This window comes from Tripterygium wilfordii, chromosome 17 (genome assembly GCF_013401445.1).
Source record: "Tripterygium wilfordii isolate XIE 37 chromosome 17, ASM1340144v1, whole genome shotgun sequence".
NCBI classification, from domain to species: domain Eukaryota; kingdom Viridiplantae; phylum Streptophyta; class Magnoliopsida; order Celastrales; family Celastraceae; genus Tripterygium; species Tripterygium wilfordii.
In genome coordinates, this window is record NC_052248.1 from 12832293 (window position 1) to 12855740 (window position 23448).

The window sequence follows — 23448 nt, forward strand, 5'->3', positions numbered from 1 at the left end:
CATTATCTTGGTTTGGATTGGTGTGGCTTATAATCTGTTCTTATTTGTACCAAAAAGAAAAAAAAAAAAAAAAAAAACCTATGCTTTCGAGCCATGTACATATCATCCTTGCCATTTAAAGAAAGTAAAGGTCCTGTGTTACTTTTTTATCACCTTCTGAGTTTTGATTCAATTTACCCTGCCTTCGGGTAGGAAAATTATGTGCGTCAAGCCTGACGGCGCGAGTTTATACTCATATCGGATGATTAAAGGGCAACGAGGATCTGTTTGGAACTTAAATGAAAAGAATGTAAAGCCTGGCCGAACTTCAGTTAGTAGTTACTGAGTTTTTGGCAAAATACAACGATTTTTTGAATTTGTTATGAATAGCTCAAGAGCCCGCCAACAATGGGCTTCAAAAATGAAATCTGGGCTTGCTAGGCCCTCTTCGTCCTATTTAGAATTTTAAATGGGTTGACAATAACAGTATTTAGCTAAAATGGATATAAAAAATGACAAGATTGTTATAAATATGAATATGCTACTGTATCAGTATTTGTAAAAAATAGTTAAAATAAATATTTGCAAAATCTCTAAACATAAAATCTAATATAATTTTAGAATATACTTCGCTACTCTCTCATTTCTTCTCTCCTCTCTCTAAAAAGTGTGGGCACCATATTTTAAATTATTTTTTTTAATATAAACAAATGATAATTTAATATTGTAGAGATTTATGTTAGAGATACCGATGCAGTTATCGTTAAATAGATATGTTGTACATTGTTAAAAAATTATGTTTAAATAGATAAAATAGAGAATTTGTTAAGAGACGCTGATCTATGTGCTCTAATGCAACTTAGTTGAATATTATGAAAGCTTGGCTCAACTCCCGCTGAGTTTTGGGCCAGAAAGAGCCCACTACCAATGTGTGCAACAAATGCAATCTGGGCTTGGTTCAAGGTTCCAGAGGCCCGTTTAGAAATTCAATGGGCTGTTGTCACTTTTGTGAACATTCTGCAAAGCCCAGCCCAAGATTACCTGCTGAAATTCTGTCAAAGAACTGCAGAACAAATCACATATTGGACATTCCATTCTTATTAACAATCCAAATACAATTTATGTAAATTGAATACAAACAACACACAATTCTTCTTTTTGAAGATGAAGGAATCAAAGTTTCAGTTTTCAAGTCAGTTTCATCATCAGATCAGTGAATGGAGCAAGGTGTTTCTTCTCAGCACACCAAGTCATCAAACGAATACCTTTCTTTGGCAATGGCAGTGATCCCACAATCCCAACAGGTATCACACTGGACCCTTGAATTGGAACAAAATGCACCGGAGCACCCGAACCGTAATCGACTTGGTTGAACCCAAGTCTACCCCATTCTGATACAAACAATGTGGTGTAGTCCAGTGGTGGTGCAAATGGGTCCTCACCATACTCACCTCTCCTGAACTTAAAAAACTCAGCTGCCAATTTTGCCTTAGATTCTTGTATTAGCCCCACAACATCATGAACTGATGATTGCATCAGATAATCACTTGACCATGTGATTGTCACAGGGAAGAAGCAGTTTCCATAGAAGCCTTTAGGCAGAGGAGGGTCTAATAGATGTCGACAATTCGCGAAGAAAACGAGCTTTACTTCTGTGTTCTGGTCGAAATTCATCGCTTGTGTCCGAAGCCTCCAAAAACTGGCAGCTACAATCTCAAAAGAAGAGCAGATTTTTCCTGTCAGATTATGAAATTGTTGCTTGAGATGTTTGATCTGATCCAGTGAAATGTCTATGTTGGCATGTTGTAGGCGATAGTTAGGCAATGGTGGTGGCAGCTTTGGCATTGCAGAAAAGTTTGGTTCTTGTGGGGGAGTTGGAAAAAAGTCTCTGCACCAGACAGGAGTAATGGTTAGATGGTCAAGACCTCTGGCTAGCTCTCCTACTGCAGTTAGGAATTGTGCAGCTCCTAAGCCATCACATATGCTGTGGCAGAATATTAGGCCCATCACGTACCCACCACATTCAAATTTGGTAACCTGAAATCAGAACCCAAAATAAATAATTGTCCAAGAAATCAATGTTTTAAATACCAGGCTTAACTGGCCGGTTCAATCGGTTGAGCTGGATACCGGACAGTAAAAATCGGGTATGTATCAGACCGACCAAAAACGATTGAACCAATTTATCGGTACCAAATCAACATGATTTTTGTTATTTTTATCTTTTACATTATATATATAAATTTTATATTTGTGCCGGTCGACCGGTTATACCGATCGTTTGACCGGTATAATTTCGATATCGGTATTTAAAACATTGCGAGAAATACGAATTAATTTGTTAGAATGAACTGGTTCCTAACTAATCTAATACCTGCATTTGCACAAGTGGTTCTACGCCTCCCCTTTCCGCGGCCTTATCAGGAGGAAGAAGATCTTCATAAGGTATAGATGCCGTATCGTCGAAGTAACTGACAGCATCAAGAGTACAATTAGCAGATGCTTCAACAAACCACACACCTTCCCCTGAACATTCAATCTGAAGCTGATGACATTGTTCCGATTCCTTGAGCCGTCCGGCGAGAGGGTAATAAGGAACTAAAGCCTTGGACAATGCTTGTCTTATGATATCTGCTGCTTCAGGGTGATGTCTGAACACATGTAGCGTCCGAGCGTTGCATCTTAGGACAGGTAATTTATCAATGAATGAAAGATTGAGTGTGTGAGATGGTGTGTGTTCAAATGGCCTAACCAGGGTTCGGTTTGATCTGATGACAGAGAAAGCCATGGCTAAGAATTGGTAATGCAAGAACAGGTAATAAGTAAGAATTGGTATAATTGGTATTGTGTGACAATGGCAGAACATGTTCCTGTTATATAAAGGGAATGTTTATTATAATAAAATTGAACTTAGCTTGCAAGACTGTTCAGGTTTGGTGCTGGGAGAAGATAGCTTGGCCAAGCAGAGTAGTGCATTTTTTTAAAATTCAATTTTGTGTTTGGGGCCTTTAACTTAGTCTTCACTCTTCAGTGTAAGCTTTAGGTTTCATACTTGGTCCACCATCACATTAAATTTTGATGAGTTATTTGATTCATATTACAACAAATATATATGTTATGCCAATTTCAATCCTAATCAGACTTTCAATTAGCTTGATATGACTTGTAGATGCCCAAATCTACAAGCGAGGAATAGTCATAGAAAATCGATGTGGGCCACCAGCATTAGTCCTGCAAAATGAAGAGAAGGTGACAGGCGGAAAGCTCTTGTTACCAATGGGATGACGACCGAATAAGTTCCGACGGTCAAGTCAGTGAGACAATAGACCTGAAAGCAATGCAAGTAGATGCAACGTGATGAAGGTTGGACTGTGACCGTGACGGGAAATGGTGTTTAAGAAGGAAGTCCGGCAATGGACTGTAAAAAGGAAGCTTTTTGGAGTGAGGATCAAGTCCACTTCATGACTGCCATAATTTGTTTTATGTAAAGATACTTGTCAATTGTAGCTGTAGGCTCAGCTACTTTAATAAGACTTGGTTACTTGAGGGAAGCTAAGCTATAGCAGTAATCAACTTTCTGACTCGTTTTTGTTATAAGAGGAAACAAGGACCGTAATTGGAATGGAGGGTGTGAGTACTACCAGCGACTGTACTACATTTCATGGTTCTTGCAGATCTGAGACAAAAATACAGAGTGGGTAGTACACATTCTGAGCTAGCCCGGCTAGAATTTGATAGTACATGCTGGTAAACTGTACTATAAGCTAAATCCACCCTATTCCTTTAATATATATATATATACATACCAGCAGCAGAGACAGGAAAACCCCAAATCACAACCCCCAAAATCCATGATTTATTATTCTCTGCAGATCCCTGAGGAAGAAATGAATGGTAAGTTGAGAATGTAGATATTGCAAATTTGCATGAGAGGGAGGAGGAAGAGACAGCGCACGGATGGAACTACTAATAGAGGATCTGTTTTTGGTTCTATCCATGCACTGCCTCTTCCCTGGCTATTATATGCCTCTTGCTTTTCTCTTCTCCTCTATGCTTTTTCTTCTCTTTTTTCTTGTTACTTCTGCAAACTTTGTTGCCATTACTTTGTTTTAGGTACACGAGTGTTTTTTTATTGCTTGGAGTTCAATTCTCACCGAAATCAATACCCTTTGTAATAGTACGCCTGACTTTGACCTAACTTACCCTATCATCAAGTGGGAAACTTCTATGTACTTGGACATAACGACTTGGGTTTAGACATATTGGATGCTCAAAGGTTAAGCTTCTATAGCACAACTCCTGGTCACCCAAAAAAAATAATTTTTATTACACAATTGTAATGCTTTTCTTTTGTGAAAGTTTTATAATTATTACATCATATTGCAATTATTGTAGGATTTACCTAAAAATGCAACATCTGAACCTTTTCTTTTATGGAACACACTACCAAATTAGATGTTCAACATAAAGCCTTAGCAATAAGGACAAAAACCATATGAAACACAACTCTGTAAATAAGAAGAAGAAGAAGAACCTTGACTACTTTCATTGGACAGAACTGAATGATGCTATTGCGTCCATCTCCTGCTGCAAAAGAAGAGCGTCAATGAAGACGTCAAGATTTTCTCCCTCCATAACTTCATGTAATGCATGATGAGTGATGCCTACACGATGATCAGTGACGCGTCCCTGAGGAAAATTATATGTACGTATCCTTTCCGATCTGTCTCCGCTGCCAATCTGTGTATGAATGATATCATGAGCTCTAAAACGAATTGGGGAAAAAGGAAAAACTGATATTGCTAAAGTCCTCAATGTACCTGATCAGATCGTAGTTTGGATCGACTTGTCTGAATTCGCAACCTTTCCATTTCATACAGTTTTGCGCATAACACTTCCAGTGCTTTGGCTTTATTCTATTGGAAAGGGAGAACAAATGATTTTGAATATGATAATGGGAAGTTCCAGTAAAAACCAATATAACACTAGCAAAGCAAAATCTTTACAATGCTCGTGGATATTTTACCCTATGCTGGGATCGTTCATCTTGTATGGCCACTGTCATCCCTGTTGGAAGATGAGTTATTCTAACAGCACTATTGGTAGTGTTTGCATGCTGACCACCAGAACCACCTGATCTGTATGTATCGATCCTCAAATGTTCATTCCTCAATTGGACATCCACCTGCAGATTTTCAAAGAACAAAAATAAAACCTTTCCAGAGGAGGGGGAAAAGGAGTACAATCCTAAATACAATCAGGAAAGCACATGATAAGAGAGTAAGGCAATATGCTACTTTTGTCGATGGCAAGAATTGACAAAAGAAAACACACTTCTGTCCAATTGTAGAAGTAAGATAACAAATCAGCATGGAGTTCGAAAACTTACAGAAACCAGTCACAGAGTAGTCCTTAAAAAGTATTTTCATAAAGGAGTTCTATATGATGACTGCTATGGAAAGTTCTATACTTCTATGGTTTACCAAACTCCTTAACTCCACCTAAGAACTGAACTCAACTTCTATCAGGACTCTGAAGTACAGAATGTGACTCTCAAATAATTAGATCCCGATATGCTCACATGACATGTTACTGAAACATCTAGTTTAATAATTAGGTACCTCATCAGCCTGAGGAAGGATTGCAACAGACACAGCACTAGTATGAACACGTCCAGATTTCTCTGTCACAGGAACACGCTGCCAAAAGAAAACACTGTCATTTCTGCCAAAAGTCATATATGCTTATCAGTCAGCTCAGAATGAAACCTGAACTCTGTGAATTCCTCTTTCAAATTTAAGTTTCCCGTAAACCCCCACTCCTGAGATTGAAGCACTGGCTTCCTGAAGGAAAAATAAAAAGTAACTCGGTGGCAATAAAAGTTTTTACTAAATATCCAACACTTGCAAAGTAGACACCAAGACGAGATACCATTTAAAAGTGGTTGATTCACTGTAGTAAGAATTAAAGATTACCCCCATGAAATTGGAAGTATTAAAAGGTTAGACTTCAAAATTCAATAAAGGACGCAATGCAAACCTTGTAGCCTTTCAGATCAGACTCTGTTATATCAACCACTTCAAACTTCCATCCCTTCTTCTGAGAGTATTTTTCATACCTGTCACAATTAACAAAAGCACACAATTCCCATAAGAAAACATAGAAAAAATGCTGTATATCTCTTGACAAGCCAACCACTAGTAACTTACATTTTATATATATCCATTGCAAATAAAGATGCCTCTTCACCTCCAGTTCCTGGAGAAAATTTTGAATTCACAGAGAAAACAAAAGGAATAAATGTAAAAGGAAGATGGAAAAGAGAGCCTTGAACAAACTCAGTACATATTAACACCAAAAGAATGGAAGCAATGGAAATCTTATTCCAATATTGAGAAATTGTTACCTGCTCTCACCTCCAAAATACTGCCCCTCTCATCGGCATCATCCTTAGGAAGTAATGACTGCAACAGCAAATCCTGTAGTCTTTTTTCTTCTTGTATTGCCTCATCCAAATCCTCACTTGCCATATCAAACATTTCTTTATCGTCTTGGCATTCAGCCATTAGCGACCTCAGACCATCAATCTCCTACATATATTTAAACAAAGAAAAACTCAACAGTGTCCCTTCCTGTTACTGACGACAAAAGGCACCAAAGTAAACATGCAAACTTCAAGATACTAAGAGATGCAACATATGTGGCATATTACTACTTTCACTTAGTACTTACAATTCATAGAAATTAAGATTGGCACAAGCTAGAAAGCATAGACCAGAATTCAGCCTTTTTGCCATTGACAAGCTGTAGACAAGGTCATTGACTAAGGCAAGAAGAAATGTAAAAAGGAAAAGATACCTCTCTATCCTTATTGTTTGATAGAACCATCATAACTCATTGGTATAATAAAAAAAGGAAGTGTTTCACATGCTAAATCTATAATCTATGAAACCTTCAGTAATGCTTTTCATAGAAGGTAGGATTCTCCACCATCTGCTACAACTCTCTAACCATTGGATACAGAACAAACAACAACAAGTGAATTTGTTTGTGAGCATAATTAATACATTTTAAATATTTATTCGACAAAAAACCAAGAATATTTAAAACTTTATAAAATCAAACCCCCATACATTAAGCTTCTGATAGTGTTGAAATAGAGAAAGACAAAAGATGACCAAAAGGTTTACAGTAATAAAATACCTTTTGTTTGGTCCTCAACTCATTTATAAGATCCATGGAGCCCCTCAATTTATGAAGCTCTTTATTAGCCGTTGAAAACTCCATGGGAGAGACATCTGGCTGTCTTCAGCATCCCACAAAAAGACTGAATGCCATTAGTATAAGCCTAAATTCCATAAGCATGAATGTAGCACATAGAGCATAAATATAAACGGACAATATGAAGCCAAAAATTGGTGTGAGAATTGCAAACTTTGTTTCTTAATTCCCAGAACCAAAATTTTATAATTATTCTTCAAAAATATGACTCTCTTATAGAGGCTATTTACTGGAGAAATGAATGGCAATTACCCGGTTTATGATATTCTCGAAGCAAGCACTTCTGTGTTCAATAGCTGATAGCCTTTGCTCCATGATTTTAATAAGGTCTGGGGATAGTTGAGGCTGCAATTCTGCAGTTGAAAAAAAAATCTAAATAAGTAAAATTTGTAAATGAATCAGTAATTATTTCAATGGCGTCTACCATTTTCTGGAAGTCTAGGGTTTTACTGGGAGCCATCGCTAAGGCTACAATCCACCAGAAAGCGTATCACAATCAACTAGCTTAGACTATAAGCTGATCCAGATGTTAACAGAATAACAAAGTAGGAAGAAACCAATGAATGCACGTCTCTTATTAAAAACACAAAAGAAAATGAAGAAAAAGCGCACCAGTAGAGTAAGAACGCGACTTGGAAGTTGCAGAATGAAGAGACAACCTCTGGCGCAAAGAATTTGTGTGCGAAATCGCATAGACAGATTCGAAGTGCTTCAATGCCCGAGCAACATTGATACCGAGTCTGTGGATTCTCATTTCCTCTTCTTCCTTCTTTCGAATATCAACGAAGAACTAACTATTCGAGCAAGCGATTATAAATCCGGCCCCTGTCACAATATACTGATTCCAAATCGCACTCTCGTTCTTGTCTGTTACTGTTTATTGTTTATAGCGCACTTTCCCGTCCTCCTGACTAGGTTTGTTGGCTCGCGTGGCCCGCCAGGCCCGGCCCGACCCGCAAACCCGTCAGTGGAGTGCGAAACGTGTGTGCGGTGTATACCTTAAAAGAGAGAATCCAGATATGTGCAGGGCGATGAGGCAAGGGTCTTGCTCGGCTTCCCTGCCAATTCCCTCCCCAGCCCCTCTCAGTTAACTTCGATTCTCAACTCTCAGTCCAGTTTTAGGGTTTTGAATCACGACCATTCTATTCGATTGGCTGAACTATTGTTAGCTCCTCCTCCTTTAAGTTATCTGGCTTACTGGAGGTGTTGACCCAGTATTGGATTTGAATTCATCCTTTGATCGTGTGTTTCAAATTTCTGACTATGAATTCCATGTTATTAGCTCGGCTGGTTGAAATTATTTTCGATCACGGCGATGTTCTTATGTTTCTTTTTAGTTTGTGAACTTGAGGTTGAAAGTTCAATTGTGTGTAATAAGCGCAAAAGGAGGCATATCTGATGCGCTTCATGCATATGCTCATTCAATCTACATATTCAAGAACACAATCTTTGTCCAAGCTGATGAACATTATTCACACTAACCATTGTACCTGATTGCTGCTTAGAAGCTTCAGTGATGCTAACTCTGGGCCAAAGGGAACAGAAAATCAGTAATTGTACTCCAGATCTAGGAGCCCAGGAATCACAAGGACATGCTATGCACATTCCTAAACATCACCAAGCAGAGACCAAAAACTAGTATTCACCATGGGTCTCCTCTCAGTCCAGGTTCCAACTTTGGTACTCAAAAGCGTGAGAAAAAAAAATTTCAAAGATAAACTCAAGTAGAATATATAAAACAGGACAGTCATAACTAATAAGCATGCATTTCCCAAGTTCACAGTATCAGCAACCCAAAGAAATTTGCTTACCACAACCAAATTTCAAATACAAGAAAATATCTAGAGTTCTAAACGTAGAAAAAAGAGCAGTCATTGCTAGCAAACAACCAATTACAGTACACATTTCTACCCCATACATTTATTTGTGTCTAACCATGAATACATGCATACGTGTCTAACCAGTAACCATGTATGCCTAACAGGTTACTCACCTCCCAGACAAGACTTAACCTTGAACTTGTACATGGTCGCAATATATTTCAGCCATAAACTTTCTTCCCATCCAGAATGGTAACTATCAAATTCACCCTCAAGCAATAACCTTGTAAGAACCTCTTTACCAGTACCTGTACGGTTAAGTTTGGCGTATACACCCAGCCTCAACATCAAAATACCCAGGAGTCGTCTAGCATGACAAGTAAGCACAAGTTAATACTCAGCACACTGCCAATGACATAGGACCAATGAAAGAACCCCCAACTACATGCTGGCTTCTCCTTTCATGCAATAAACAAATAATCTTGTTACTCTTTCCCAGCTGAGGCTTACTCATAACATTTAACTGTAAGAAACAAGGCTCTTAGTAACTTCTTATCCATCCAGCATGGACCAAAATGTCTTGACGAATGGTAGATGATTTGAAGTAGACAAAAGCCTCATTAGCTAGGTACTAACAACTTCTTCAGGGTATTTTACATTGCATAAAATAACTGACACAACTCTGCCGATGGAAATTACAGTAGTGATAGTGTATAATGCTTCATCTCGGTAGTTATAAATCCTCTTTTTCCCTTCAGATGCCAATCAGAGCTCCCCAAACAACAAAAACAAAGAGGACAGCGGAATACCTGATACCTACTTTACTGAGATGTTTCAAAAGGACCATCTACAACAATTTTAGGATTGATGATGAGGATAAATCCTCTTTTTCCCTTCAGATGTCAATTAGAGCTCCCCAAACAACAAAGACAGAGGATAGCAGAATACCTGATGCCTACTTTACTGAGTAATGTTTTAAAAGGACCATCCACAATAGTTTTAGGATTGATGATGATAATAGTTCCGCAATCTACTTAGCTGCTGTGAAACTAATCTCCAGCAGATCAAGCACCAGTTCCAGTAACTACTCGGGGTCAGTCTCTGAAAGAGTAATAGCAATTGGTTGCCACCCTGATGGATTAGGTATAATCCATTTCTTGATCGCAATTACCATATTCAAGATCAAGAGTACCTCGCCTAAAGCTTGCTCTTCCAAGCACGCCTTCCTTATAACCAAAGCAGCTTCATATCTGTACAACAAATGGATAACCAGATATAATTGTACAATCATAAAACCTTCAAAATTCATGCAAGTATCCACACAGAAAAAAGGTCATCAAATATGTTTACCTGCATTGAGAAGACAGAATTGCAGATCTTCCAGCTGAGGAAGTAAGAAAATTTTGTATTGCATCCCACATTGCTTTTGGATACCCATTAGGATTGCCACCAATGGGATTCACGCACTTCCATAATTTCTCATGTTTACCAACATACAGCTGCAGTGAACCTAAGTTCTGCTTCACCACCATATTTTGTTTGATCGCGCTCTCCAGAGCCTTTTTTACATCTGTATTTCGGTGCTTTGGATCTCCATAACGAATGCACTCTGTTATGTTTGCTTCAGTAGGCACCATTTTTTCAGTTTTCAGGGTGTTTAAGGCAAGTAGAACAATTCCAATAAGACCTTGCACATACTCAGATGGCGGGGGGCGTCCTTTAGCTCCCCAAACACCATCACTAGAAGCAGTGTTAGCTACCATTGCTTGCGAAGCAGGACGTGAAAATTCAACACCGTGAAACTGCCGATTGTTCATATCTTGGTGAATTCCCTGGCTGTTGTGCATGATATTGCCTTTCTGTGGTATATTTAAGCTAGCTGGATTGGACGACTCAATAGAGCCTGCTTTAAACTCTTCTCCAATTCGCTGATGAAAATTAGATGGATTTTGAGCATAATTGGGGTATTCAGATACATTTAGCTTACCAACATCAGGCACACCTGTGAATGGGCCTGAAGGGAATCTAGGAACATCTGGTCTTGAAGGCACTGGACGAAAACCACGATTCTCAAAATTCGGAGGTGCAAAAGTAGGTATATGTTGGTTATTCGGCCTTAAGGGAAAAGGAGAGTGATTAGGAGGGTTACCTAAAAAGTTGTTGCTGTTACTTCTTGACTGGTCAGAATGACCGGGATGGAAATTGGGAGCAGGCCGACTTGTGGAAACAGAATTGTCACTGTTCCCAAAAAATTCATGTGGGGCTTTTCTAAATAGCTTTGTCTGTGAATGTTCGGGCTGATAGGAGAATTCGTTGACCTTGGCTTCTTGAACTGTGGTTGCAACTGGCGCACTAGAGGCTCTTGATATGCTAGGAAAACTATGGGTTTTGCGCGCATTTTTCCCGGTAGAATTATTGTCACCAATTCTTCCACTAACAGATGACTTTTGGTTCCCCAATGAAAGGTGTTCGGAGTTGAAATATATTGGTTCACTTGGTTTAATAGGTTCGGCCAATGAATTTTGCGATGTTACAGGGTTATGAGTATCATCGCTGTCAACAAGTTGTGATGATTCGCCACTTGAAAGAGGGGGTCCTCCAGCTACTAGGCTTGTCCATAGCCATATGTTCTTTGCCGCGGCAATAAGAGGTGCAGATGCTTTCTGCGGTTGCGCTAATAGAATATTATATCTTCGCATACGCAACTGATGGAGAGCATTAGAAAAATCCCTATCACCGGAAATCAGCAAATAATTTGCTGGAGCAGGATTGTCCACAGCCCAAAAGAGCATATCAACAAGAATCTTCTTGTCACTCGCATCTTTTACCCCTGTTTGTGACTTACAGCGTCAACAATGATGGTACATGTCCCAAAACAGTGGGATCAAAAAGCAAACACGACCAAGACCAGTAACTGAAAAGAAAATGAAGCAATCCACAAAAAAAGTAGAAATATAAAGAAGATCATGGAAACACTTTCATAACAATGAGCATAAATAGACAGATATCAATAAGTACAGCTGAAGAAGCATCCCTTTGTATTTCTGCCATCCAAATGTATTTTATTTAAAAAACAGTTGCACATCTGATGCAGTATAGCAAGGAATTTATATCAAAGAAAGAAATAAAATTAAAACAGAAATGGTTTCAACCATGCCAGCAATTCCAGTACAAAAATTCAAAGATCGTATTGCTACTGCCATCAAACAGGGAATAAAAAATCAGAAGCAATTCAATTTCAAAATTGACTCAAATAATGAATTAATTCTATGATCTATCCACTGTCTTCAAATAAAAACCACACGATCATTGAATAAGGAACTGACCAGTCGGGACGTGATTGAGAGCGATGCCGGTGCTGGATAGGGCTTTCTGGACCGTATTGGGGAGACGATTGGTGTCGCCGTAAGCGGAGATAGAGACCGGACCGCAGTAGTTCATCTTCGCCAGCGCCGAACTTATATTCTGCGCGATCGCATGCGGATCGGAAGCCTTGGGCACATGGCAGTTCTCTATATCCCACCAAACAGAGGTCTTGGCCGCCACGTATTGAGCCTCCGCCGTCATAGTCCCTCCGCTGCTACTCCCGTTAGCATCCCCACCCATGGCGCACGATAGCTACTCAGGCGGCGCAGGATACCATTCCCATCTCTCCTTCCATTGTATATATTCTCTGATTACTGGAACAGATCTTATTGATTGAGGGAGTATGGTTTACGGTTTTCGTCTTTTTATCTCTGTTGTTCGTAGGAAGTCTTGGTCTGGAAGTCAGTATAAAAGTAAAGTCTTCGACTACGAGTGGTTTGACTATTTTACCCCGAGCGGCGTTTATTATAAATTATAATTGGGGATGACAAAAATTCGGTTTCAGATCGATTCCTGATTGGACAATAGCATATTTTAACGAAATATTTATATATCTGAATTAGATTTCGGACGTATGTAATTGATCAAACTCAGATTGATTTAAATCTGAACAATTAAATCAAACAATAATCTAATTCGGATTAGGGTCCGGACAAATAAATCATATAAGATTTCTGTGTTTGCACCCTAACTTTGTTTTAAACCGGACAAAAATTTTGTGTTTAGACCTAAAAATTTTGTGTTTGGACCTAGATTCCAAACATATCATTTATGTTCAAACTTGGTTTAATTTAATTCGGACAAATTCGATAATTCGGACTGAACATAGTTTTGTCACCCCTAATTATAATTTGACAAAAGAATATTTTTCATCTCTCAACTATTGATCAAGTATCATTTTCGTCATTTATCTCTTTTTTTCTCCCTTTTTCATCTCCCAATTATGGGAAAGTACCCCGTTTGTCCCTTGAATAAATCCGAAGATTATATTTCTCATGCGTGTCACACAAGCATTTTCTGAACCCAATCTCACTTGAAGGACGAAAATGAGAGAAAAAAATTGAAACTTGTCTCATAATTGAGGGGCAAAAAAGTACTTTTGCCGTTGTAATTTCGTGTGAGTGGGGTTATTTGCAAGGTTTTGAAAACCGGACCGGACCGGCCGGTCGGACCGGTCCAACCGGTGACCGACCACTTGTCCGGTCCGGTTGAGGTGTCAGAACCGGTAATTGATGAACCGGGATATTTCCGGTTGAACCGGCCAGTTCTTCGGTTGAACTGGTTAGAACCGGGCCGGTTCTGACCGGTTCGGTCATTTATTAAAGTTAATAAAATATTTTTGAAATTTTGTTATTTGTAGGGTTTGAACTCATGACCTTTTGTTCATTAAAAAAGACTTAAGCACTAGGCTATGAGATTTTCTTTGTTTAAAACGGTACTTTATTTGAATATATTGTATTTTTATGAAGTTTTCTTACATATTATATGCATATAATATAAATATATATATAAATAATTCATTACATTAAAACCGGTTCGAACCCGGTTTGAATCCGGTTGAACCTTTGAACCGTGAACCGAAGACTTTTTCGGTTTGATGACCGATCCGGTTTTAAAAATCTTGGTTATTTGATCAATTTGATTAATTTGCTTTGGCAGGGCACACTGTATGGAGAAGAAAAGGTTACCCATCACATCATTCACTATTTCTCGGTCTCTTGCGACTTCTGGATCTGCTCATTCTAAGCGTGGAGTTTGGGGTCTTGTGTGGTTAAAGACGTGTTGTTGACTCATGTGTCTCGATGTTGACTCGAGGCCGCCATTGATTCGTTGATTGGCGCTCGCTACGTGGATTTGGAATATTGTTGCGTTGGCTGCTGCGGAAGTCCATGTAGGCGTAGGAAAAAATGGATCCTATGTCGTGTTCAGGTGGACAATAATACGTATTTACAAAATATTTATATCTTCGGATCATAATTCAGATTAGATTTTGAACGTACTTAATTAATCAAACCCGAATTTATTTACTTCCGGATAAATAAATCAGACAAAAATTAATTCATGTTATTATCCGAACAAGTAAATTAAATAAGATTTATATATTTGAACCCAAATCCGATTTTAAACCGGATAAAAAATTTATATTTGGACCCAAATTTCAAACATATAATTTATATTCAAACTTAATTTAATGCAGGTTTGATAAATTCGATCATTCAGACCGACAAAATTTTGTCATCCTAAATCTACGGAGACTATACAGTACATAAACAGTCCAGAGACTTATAAACTTGGTCTGTGCTTTGTAGATGTGTCATTTGTGACACCATCGAAGAAACTCTGTAGTTAGTGGTTGATCAAATCCAAATGAATCAAAGTAAAGAAAATGAAGCCCAAGAATGAACTGCTGAATTCTGTTAAAAATCTGGGATGAAGAAACAGCTACACGCATTATCACTGAACAAATGAAGTAAACAATAGAAACGCGAGAGAAGCCTCAAGCAAACAATTTACCACCACCTTATAAACCACTACTTTGTTATACTTTGAATGCCTGTGAACTTGCGTCTGCACAGAGAAGAGAGACCGGAGACGGAGTGGAAAGGGAAGGAGGGGAAGGGGATCATGAACTTGCTGTTTCAACAGTAGGTCCAGGGCGTGTGTGTAACAGGGGCTGGAGAGCTTTGACGACAATGCTCATGTTTGGCCGGAAATCAGCTTCATATTGCAAACACAAGGCAGCAACAGCAGCCATCTGTCATGAACAAATAAAATGATTAAAAGGTAGGTAAGTTTCGTAGTAGTCACCTGCTAATCACCCCCAATAACTTGAAATGGTAGAAGCATGATGGTAACGTGAAGTGAACATGCCATTGTGATATATGAACCCAAAAAAATTTGTCAATCACCTTTCTTTGACTACGAAGAGCTCTCCACCAAAGCCCCAATGCAGAAAATTGTTGTATTAATCAACCTAGTTTAATGAATAGGTAGACAACTCCCGTGCACACGGCTCCCGCAATAGGTGGGCATAATGTATGTAAACCCTACCCTCACATAATATGTGGAGAAACTGTTTTCAGGGATTGAACTTGTGACCTCTAAATTGCATCACTACAACTCTACCGCTAGGCCATATGTTCGCCTATTTTTTCCTGATCAATAATATTTTTTTATTATTATGAGTTGTTTTTCGTGAGAACTTTCAACCTGTTTGAAATCCTAAAGATTGGCTACCATTGGGCTATTATTGTATCAGCCTAATAATGCCCTATGTATACCAAACTCACATAGGGCCAACTCATGTATTCTCTAACAAAACTAGAAGGATTCAGCTCCTCTGCAAATATTGCAAAATAAAATACCTCTGTATGAATGAATGAAGTGAAGGGAGAGAGTCTCTTTTGCTTTCTCTCTCGTCAGTCATCACCTTTGTTCACACATTAGTGGTATTTTATGGTAATATTGCAGGGATCCACAACCCAACATGATAAAGAGTAAAGACACCTTTCTCTTCTAGAAAACAAAAAGAAAAGCATTTTGAGTACCTTTGCAACTGCCTTGGGAGGGTATTCACCATTTAGTCTTGCATCGACACACTGTCTAACCTTGTCTTCACTAAGCTTTGGAGTAGCCTAACACATCCCAAGAGTTTCAATCAGCAAGGAGAATAATACAGTAACAAATTCCCAAGCATTGAAGCTCATCAATAAATAGTCAATAAAAGATAAAAAGACAGAGTTAGTACCCATGTAACCAGACTCTGCTGGCCACGTGGTAATGTATGATCAACAGGTTTTCTCCCAGTTAGAAGCTCAAGCAGGACAACACCAAAGCTGTATACGTCACTCTTGGCATTAACCTGTCCAGCCATCACGTATCTGCCCAGCGCATAAAACAAAAGGCCAACATCAGCAGCCATTATTATAACAGCAAGCTTTCTAAATCATGAATACCTCAGTAGATGGGGCGACAAATCAAATAAAGCAATTCGCATAATCAGGCAATCAGTTTCTATATTAGATATTTAAGCTTCCAATTCCTATCTGAAAACTTAGTGGAAACTGAAATGGCACCAGTGGCTTTTAGGTCAGGAGTAATACTATATGCTTATTATCCCAAATAGCATCCTCGTAAGTAGCTGAATCCCTTTACTTCAACAATTTTAATGTTTGTTAAACAAACTAAAAGCAGCTCCAGATGAATCAAATACACATAATAATCGGGAACTGAATTGGCACTGCTGGCTTTTAGGTCGGGAGTAGTAAATACTTATCAACTGAAATCCTAAACAGCATCCTCCTAAGTAGTTGAATCCCTATGCTTCCACTGTTTTAACATTTATTAACAACCTAAAAAACGCTCCAGGTGAAATAAATACACATAATAATCGTATAGAATGAAACAAGATAGATAAGGAATTACTCAGGAGCATGATAACCAAATGTTCCCAAGACACGAGTGGAATGAAGACGCGCAGCCATATCAGGTGCTTGATTTGACAAATCAAAATCTGCAATCTTTGCAACATCATCATCAAAAATCAAAACATTGCTAGACTTAATGTCACGATGGACAATGTGAGAATCAGCCTTCTCATGCAAGTACTCCAGCCCTTTCGCAGCTCCTACAGCAATTTTCACTCGCTGTGCCCACAACAAGACAGGACCAGGTTGTGCACCTTTAACACCTTTCTTTCCTGCATATACAATATATATTCAACATAAATAAACAGATATCACTTTAGAGCATTAAACACAAAAATAAAATCATAGCAAAACTGCATGTTAAGAGCACAAAGTAAAATACCATAACCATATTCCGCAGACATTGTAAAGTATTACCGCACTTTGCCTTAAAACAAAATAACATGATTATATATATATATATATTTTGTGTGTGTCCTTTCCTGCAACAAACTACTTTAAAAAAAACTGTGTTCTTAAATGCCCTTTTTGAGAAGGTAAAACTTCATCTGGCTTATATGTATTTCACAAGCAACAAGCTAATGAATTTCAATTGTAGTCGGCTTACCCTCACTTGGGTATAAAATCAAGCATCCCATTCAGGATTAGAAAGACCACTCACGTATACAGATACAGTGAAAAGGGCAATTCACATTTTTCCCTCAAACATTTAAAAACACTGATAATGACCGGATTGGAAAATATTTCAGATTACATACAAAGTCTACTTTATTTAAGCATATAAAGTTAGCAATTTTGTGAATTACAATTTCAAAGCAAGAAAAAATATCACTAAGCTTTAAACCACACAAAATTGAAGCGTGATCTCGCTTACCATGAAGAATATCATGAAGAGATCCATTAGACGCAAATTCATAGGCAAGTACACGAGAACCCCCTTCGACAGAGTATCCAAGCAATTGAACAAAATTTTCATGCTTCAGCCTAGATACCATGGATACCTGTAAATTTTTACCTCAGCTGATATATACTACAGAAGATATGAAGTAAAATTCAATAAACTGATAGTTTCTATTACAACTAGACCTGTGCCAAAAATTCATCATCAGGCTGTTTGCTAGCATCTAGCTTTTTGATTGCTGCCGCCTGCCCACTTTTAAGAACCCCATGATATACTCTCCCATATGAGCCCTCTCCAATCAAAGCAGGTGTCCCGAAATTGTCTGTAATTTCCCTCAGTTCATCCACTGGTAGTGCTGGGACTTCAATAGGCTGGATTTTCACAGCTTGAGCACCCTTTGATGCAGCTTCCGAAGTATGATAACCTCCATCATTTCCTTCAAGAGTAATTAACTCAAATTATATTGACACTATCGAAACAAGGCACGAAGGACAAAGCAAAGGAAAACCAAAAATAAATACTAATAATGGCCTTATATTGCAGATCAGGAAAGGAAAAAAAAAAGCGGGGGGAAGAAACGAAGGAAGAGAAGGATTACATGTATGCTAAACCTAGAAGTAAACATCATTCAACATTTCAACGTGGCCAAACTTTATCTCGCTATATTAATTAGCAGAAAAATGACATTGTTCTTTGACTATTCGATGAAATCCAGCTTTAATTTGATCCAGGCACCTAAATTACCTGCTGAATTTTTGAACATGTATTGCCCTCCATTGTCAGCAGTTTTGTGCACATCATCGTCTGCACAACAGCTGAAGCAGCTCATGATTCAACCCTTAAGAAATGCCCCTTTCTGACTATTGAGAATATATAATTCAAAATTATCAAAAGAAGTTCTTTGAAACTTCCACAAATAGAAATTAAGCAAACAAAAGAAGACAGCTTGAACAGAAGAGAATCACCTAAGCATAAAAGCACATCAGAACTCAAAGAAAGATGTTGAAAAATACTTCCATAAGTCAAAGTCAAACAACACGCGATACAGGCAGCATGTTCAGAGATTAAAAAAAAAGAGTGAAAATTGGGTATCAAAAGTTGGCCCAGATGACATCAGTTATAACCATGAAATACGACACTCTCTACTTTACATTAAAAGGCTCACATTATAAAATTTGGAATCGAAATCATGGAACTTCTTAATCCTGTGACGAAGCCTGTTACCAGCAGCAAAAACTTTTTGCAGTCCTTACAATCTTAAAGGACGAGAATAAGAACTAGTATGCTCAGATAAATGCACCTAACCTTCAAATAAATTTCTTATACAATTCAGCATTGGAAAAGTAACAATTAGCACATGATAGCATAAAAACGAGCACTCAGGACGTTCCACTGCACATGTACTCATACACCAAATTATAACGGACAGAGAAAAAACTGTGCAGGTAAACAGAAAAAATACTGAAATTTATACTTTCCAGAAAAAGGAACTAAGAAAGTAGCACGAAGAATGCACTATTTTCTAGTTCAAAACTACACAACAAATGCCTAGCTCACTATCCAGTAATAAGATCAAACCAATTCCACCAACTAGGAGCATTCGATAATCAATAAGCTACGGAAACTTCAAATGGAAATGAGCCTTGAGGTCGCGTAATCAGATAGATCAAATCATATTGATTGACTTAATCAAAAATTAACAACGAAATCAAGTTCCAAACACGCATGGACCAAGTTTAAAGAGCATGAGAGATCGATCCGTACATGAAACTATGAAGCAACGCTTGAACCGCAGTAGAAGCTGTAACTCAGAGAGTGTGAAAGCGGCAGAAGGTGCGCGCTGGAGGATTGCGTGGGATTAAGCGTGTGAGAGATAAGAGGCTTGACTTGGTTGGGGGAGGATTGAATGAATTTATTACAGGGAAGGATTTTTCGGCCAAAGCTAGCCAGACTTGACAGCTTGACCCCCCGCGGCCTACTTTGATTTTGCCGGTTTTGATTCCACGCGCTTGAGTTGAGATATACACGTGGTCAACTATGATTCGTTAACCTTTAACTGTCTTCTCTAAAAGTCAAGTTGTCAACGGCTTTTATTTATCATTTTTATTGGATTTAAGAACATGTGTTTCTTTTGAAATTGATCGATGAAATGTATGCACTATGCACCCTCCATGAAAAGTCAAGTTGGGATTATGGTCAAAATTAAAACAGCCAAGCCAAGAAATAAGTGAATGATTTTTTTAATGGATAGATGTCGCTTCACGTGCAATACAAAAGGTCTATATAAGGTCCGTTTAGTAGATAATTTATTTTTTAACATATATTATAAATAATTTATGTTGATAAAAAATAATAAGAGATATAGTTTTTTAAATGTTGGTAAGTATTTGATTGTATTTTTTGTTGATATCAGGGGCGGTATTAGGAGGGATTACACTAAGCTGTAGTCCCCCAAATATTTGATAAGAAAAAAAATACTTATACATAGTTATACAACTTCACACCTAAATGTACACTTAACCACCAGAATGAAAAAAACACATTTCATAAAAACTACACTAGGCTTGCTTAATTGACGAGTTTCGTCTCCTCCTCTCTTTTGCTGGTGCGACTTGCAAGTGTGTAACCATGTTCGTGTTGCTTCATAAGTTTGTCACAAGACTCAACTCTCAGTAAGCCTAAATATCTAATCAACTCATCTCAGTAACCTTTGTTGTCAATTAAATTGATGTAATGTTGTACATAAAGAAAAATTTTGGGGGCAACGCTCCCGAACCCCCATCAACTCTTAGTAGCCCCCTAATATCAATTCCTGATTCAGGCCCTGATTGGTAGCATATTCGTATTAAAATTGTTATGGTAAATTACGTGTCGGATAAGTGATCAAAGAGGAAGAGAGAACAGTAAGAAGAAGCTAATGGTATTTAGGGTAGCACAATGAAAGGTTGAGGGTAGTTTAGGGAGAACATATCAAATGTTAGAAAATTGTCTCAAAATTATCAATTTAACAACAATTTGAGAATGACAATTATATTATTGTAAAATTGGGTGTGATGATTGGGCCAAGTTGAGTTCAAAATCCAGACCCTTATTTGGGCCATACTCGAGGTCTAACCTGGTTCACGCTGAAATAGAGGTAATCATGGGCCGGGCTACCCGACGCAGCCCTCTCAGTGTACATTTAGAGGGTTTGGTCGCCATTTTAGGCCCACGGGCCAGGGTTGGGCTCAAGAACTTGGGTTTGGTGTCTTTAGGCTTAAAGTATGGCTTGACCGAACCCGAAATTTTAAAGTATATCATATTTTCATGTATGAACTGGGCCTGGGAACAAAGTTGGCCTGAATTTCGGGGCCGGGCTCAGGCTTGGGTATCGGCCCGAGCCCAAGAATGATCACCTCAACGTTCTGCACATGCATGCTAAAGGACAAGGACAACAAAATTATTGGAACAAATCATACGACTAGATTTCTGTCCGTTGCTTAAGCTAATAATTTCATTAATTCCGACCAATGCAAAGATTGACTCCATTAATTTATGATTATCAATTATAAACTTGTTAGCTATAATAGTTTAGGAAGAATCATACAATTATACGTCCAAACATCGCGAGAAATATATTATTAGACTTCTTGTCGTAACATATGATTATTGTTGTATTAGTTTTGAAGAAAGATTTTTTTTTTTGTTGTTAATCATTCAAGAAAGATGGTTGGTTGGAAGGAATCCATTCAAGATCAGACAAAAGAGTTTTGCGCTCGAGCGAGAAGTCTTGCGCCCGAGCGAGATCAGAATCTGACGAGTTTTAGGATTGTTATAAATATGAATTTTATAGGATTTTCTTACTGTAACAATTATCACCACAAACAAGAGAGTGAGAGAGCCTTCCTTTATAGAGAAACATTGGTCCTTTTGTAAGATGCAAGTTTCACTCATTGTAAGATTCTCCGGTATACCTAAAGTCTCTTGTGTGTTTTACTCTTCTTGCTTTGATTTACTTGGATCTTGTTATTAGTTTAGTCAATCGATTGCATGATGTCTATGGGTTGATATATATATATATATATATCAAAATCCAATTATATGAGCATTTGAATTGTGTACTTCCCTTCTAATATTATGACAAGTTGCAAGATGTACCAAAGTGGGGTAAAATTAATAGCAGGAATGTTTGGAGAATATATACATATATAGGCAAGGCAATGGTCGGTTTTGTGGGCTCATTTGTCATGTGGGTTGTGAAGGACATAAATATAGCAAATCAATCAATACAAGAGCACAAGTTGGAGAGATTTTTGAGAAAGATCATGGGGTTAGATTCTCGTTCTCATGTCCCCGTTACCAACCCATACCCCCAACAATACCAATATCATTAATTAAGGAAAATAAATTTAAATTAAACAGATTAAAGAAGGATTAGGAACAAAAAGAAAAGAAAAGAGGTCATGTTATGGACCTGGATAATGCTTGAGACTCCCAAAACACCATTATTTAATGTGGAGTGTTGGATGTGAAGTGGACCCTACATGTGTATTTTTAATCAATGGTTATTTTAATGTCACATAGATTTGGGGGACTTTTGAGGTCATATTTTGAGAGTCTTTAGCATTGTTCATCCTATTCTTCAATAATAAGGAATTAGTTATGAATCTACTATCCTAATGGTTAAGAGGGAGTGGAGTTGTGTTTTGTTTCGATATCGTGGGTTCGATTCCTATCAAACCAATGAATTTATCAAGTACACATCAAAGGATAGTGATTATGGATTACCATGTAAAAAAATAGAAGCTCTTATTTGCAAGATATAAAAAATATTGTGGGCCAAATAAATTGAGGGGAGTTTTACTTTTTCAAATTAAACAAAACAAATGAAATGATAGTAGACATTGTTGGTGCATGTACCTATGTTTTGTACATGTTACTATATTAATTTCTTGTTTTATTAATGGTAATCAAAGTAGGGTCCACCAATTATGAATATTTATCCCTAACTAATTTGACAATTATTGTGTGTTGATCTCTTCTACTTAGTTTAATGATAAAATTTTATAAAATTGGGCAAAAGGTCAAGAGTTTATGATTCTAAATACTTTTTATGCAATGATGATGTTTTCTTAGTTGAGGAATATCCTCACCCTATTTATAGTATTGTAAGGCAAGATGGTACACCCACCAATTGATTTATAAAATGGTGTTTCTTATCAAAAAAAAAAAAACTTTTTTATGCAAAGTCGAAGACAAAGTAATTATCAAATAAAAATTATTTTATTTATTTATAAAAAAATAATTATATTTATTTTTATTGGACTTGTTCTTTGTTCATTGAAAAGATTATTCATATAAAACTTTACATACTATTATGTTTGAGTACTTTTGTAGATATATGTTTGAAACAATTTGAGTGATTATTGACCAAACAACCTTTGATGTTAACATACTACTATTTTCTAACTACATATTATATTATATTAGATTATAAAATTAAATTGAAATTTGTCGTTTAGTTGTGGAGATCGGTAGGTAGAAGCTTGTGAATCGTGATGTGACTAATGGTGGGCCGGGTTGGCCATTAAAGTGACTTCTCGTTAGATTAGGCCCGCCACCCATTAACCGTTGATGGGCTCACGTGAATCACTATTTTTAGTAAATAAGTTGTAACTTTTAGAAGAATCGGTAT

General features: G+C 37.6%; 4 protein-coding genes and 1 long non-coding RNA gene across 11 annotated transcripts; 1 reads left to right on the forward strand and 4 right to left on the reverse strand.

Moving 5' to 3' along the window:
* Window positions 1–1047: 1047 nt before the first annotated feature.
* On the reverse strand, window positions 1048–2884 carry LOC119982903 (acyl transferase 5). Its single transcript, XM_038826500.1, has 2 exons — window positions 2354–2884; window positions 1048–2016 (listed from the first exon to the last, which is right to left on the reverse strand). The coding sequence occupies exons 1-2, from the start codon at window positions 2843–2845 to the stop codon at window positions 1168–1170; spliced, it is 1341 nt and encodes a 446-aa protein (XP_038682428.1). The 5' UTR covers window positions 2846–2884; the 3' UTR covers window positions 1048–1167.
* On the reverse strand, window positions 1888–8842 carry LOC119982904 (peptide chain release factor 1, mitochondrial). 6 transcript variants are annotated; one of them, XM_038826503.1, is made up of 12 exons: window positions 7873–8842; window positions 7513–7613; window positions 7183–7281; window positions 6386–6569; window positions 6189–6237; window positions 6019–6097; window positions 5748–5822; window positions 5601–5678; window positions 5006–5164; window positions 4800–4895; window positions 4514–4719; window positions 1888–2016 (listed from the first exon to the last, which is right to left on the reverse strand). In XM_038826503.1, exons 1-11 carry the CDS (start codon window positions 8012–8014, stop codon window positions 4525–4527), a joined length of 1257 nt encoding a protein of 418 aa, XP_038682431.1. In that variant the 5' UTR covers window positions 8015–8842; the 3' UTR covers window positions 1888–2016; window positions 4514–4524. The 6 variants fall into 6 exon arrangements, with proteins under 6 accessions (XP_038682431.1, XP_038682432.1, XP_038682433.1 ...); XM_038826504.1 differs by lacking the exon at window positions 1888–2016 and adding an exon at window positions 2495–2630; XM_038826505.1 differs by lacking the exon at window positions 1888–2016 and adding an exon at window positions 2614–2747.
* On the forward strand, window positions 3808–4365 carry LOC119982906. Its single transcript, XR_005464529.1, has 2 exons — window positions 3808–3873; window positions 4093–4365. It is a non-coding gene; the product is annotated as an uncharacterized LOC119982906 (long non-coding RNA).
* Window positions 8843–9043: 201 nt separating the features above from the next.
* On the reverse strand, window positions 9044–12817 carry LOC119982902. Its single transcript, XM_038826499.1, has 3 exons — window positions 12407–12817; window positions 10431–11910; window positions 9044–10330 (listed from the first exon to the last, which is right to left on the reverse strand). The coding sequence occupies exons 1-3, from the start codon at window positions 12684–12686 to the stop codon at window positions 10165–10167; spliced, it is 1926 nt and encodes a 641-aa protein (XP_038682427.1). The 5' UTR covers window positions 12687–12817; the 3' UTR covers window positions 9044–10164.
* A 1997-nt stretch (window positions 12818–14814) lies between these two features.
* Window positions 14815–19694, reverse strand: LOC119983024 (pto-interacting protein 1-like). Of its 2 annotated transcripts, none has more exons than XM_038826671.1 (8): window positions 19539–19694; window positions 18519–18634; window positions 17960–18210; window positions 17748–17874; window positions 16872–17145; window positions 16195–16327; window positions 15995–16081; window positions 14815–15201 (listed from the first exon to the last, which is right to left on the reverse strand). In XM_038826671.1, exons 2-8 carry the CDS (start codon window positions 18601–18603, stop codon window positions 15070–15072), a joined length of 1089 nt encoding a protein of 362 aa, XP_038682599.1. In that variant the 5' UTR covers window positions 18604–18634; window positions 19539–19694; the 3' UTR covers window positions 14815–15069. The 2 variants fall into 2 exon arrangements, with proteins under 2 accessions (XP_038682599.1, XP_038682600.1); XM_038826672.1 differs by having other exon boundaries at window positions 18519–18578; window positions 19539–19680.
* Between the last annotated feature and the right edge of the window lie 3754 nt (window positions 19695–23448).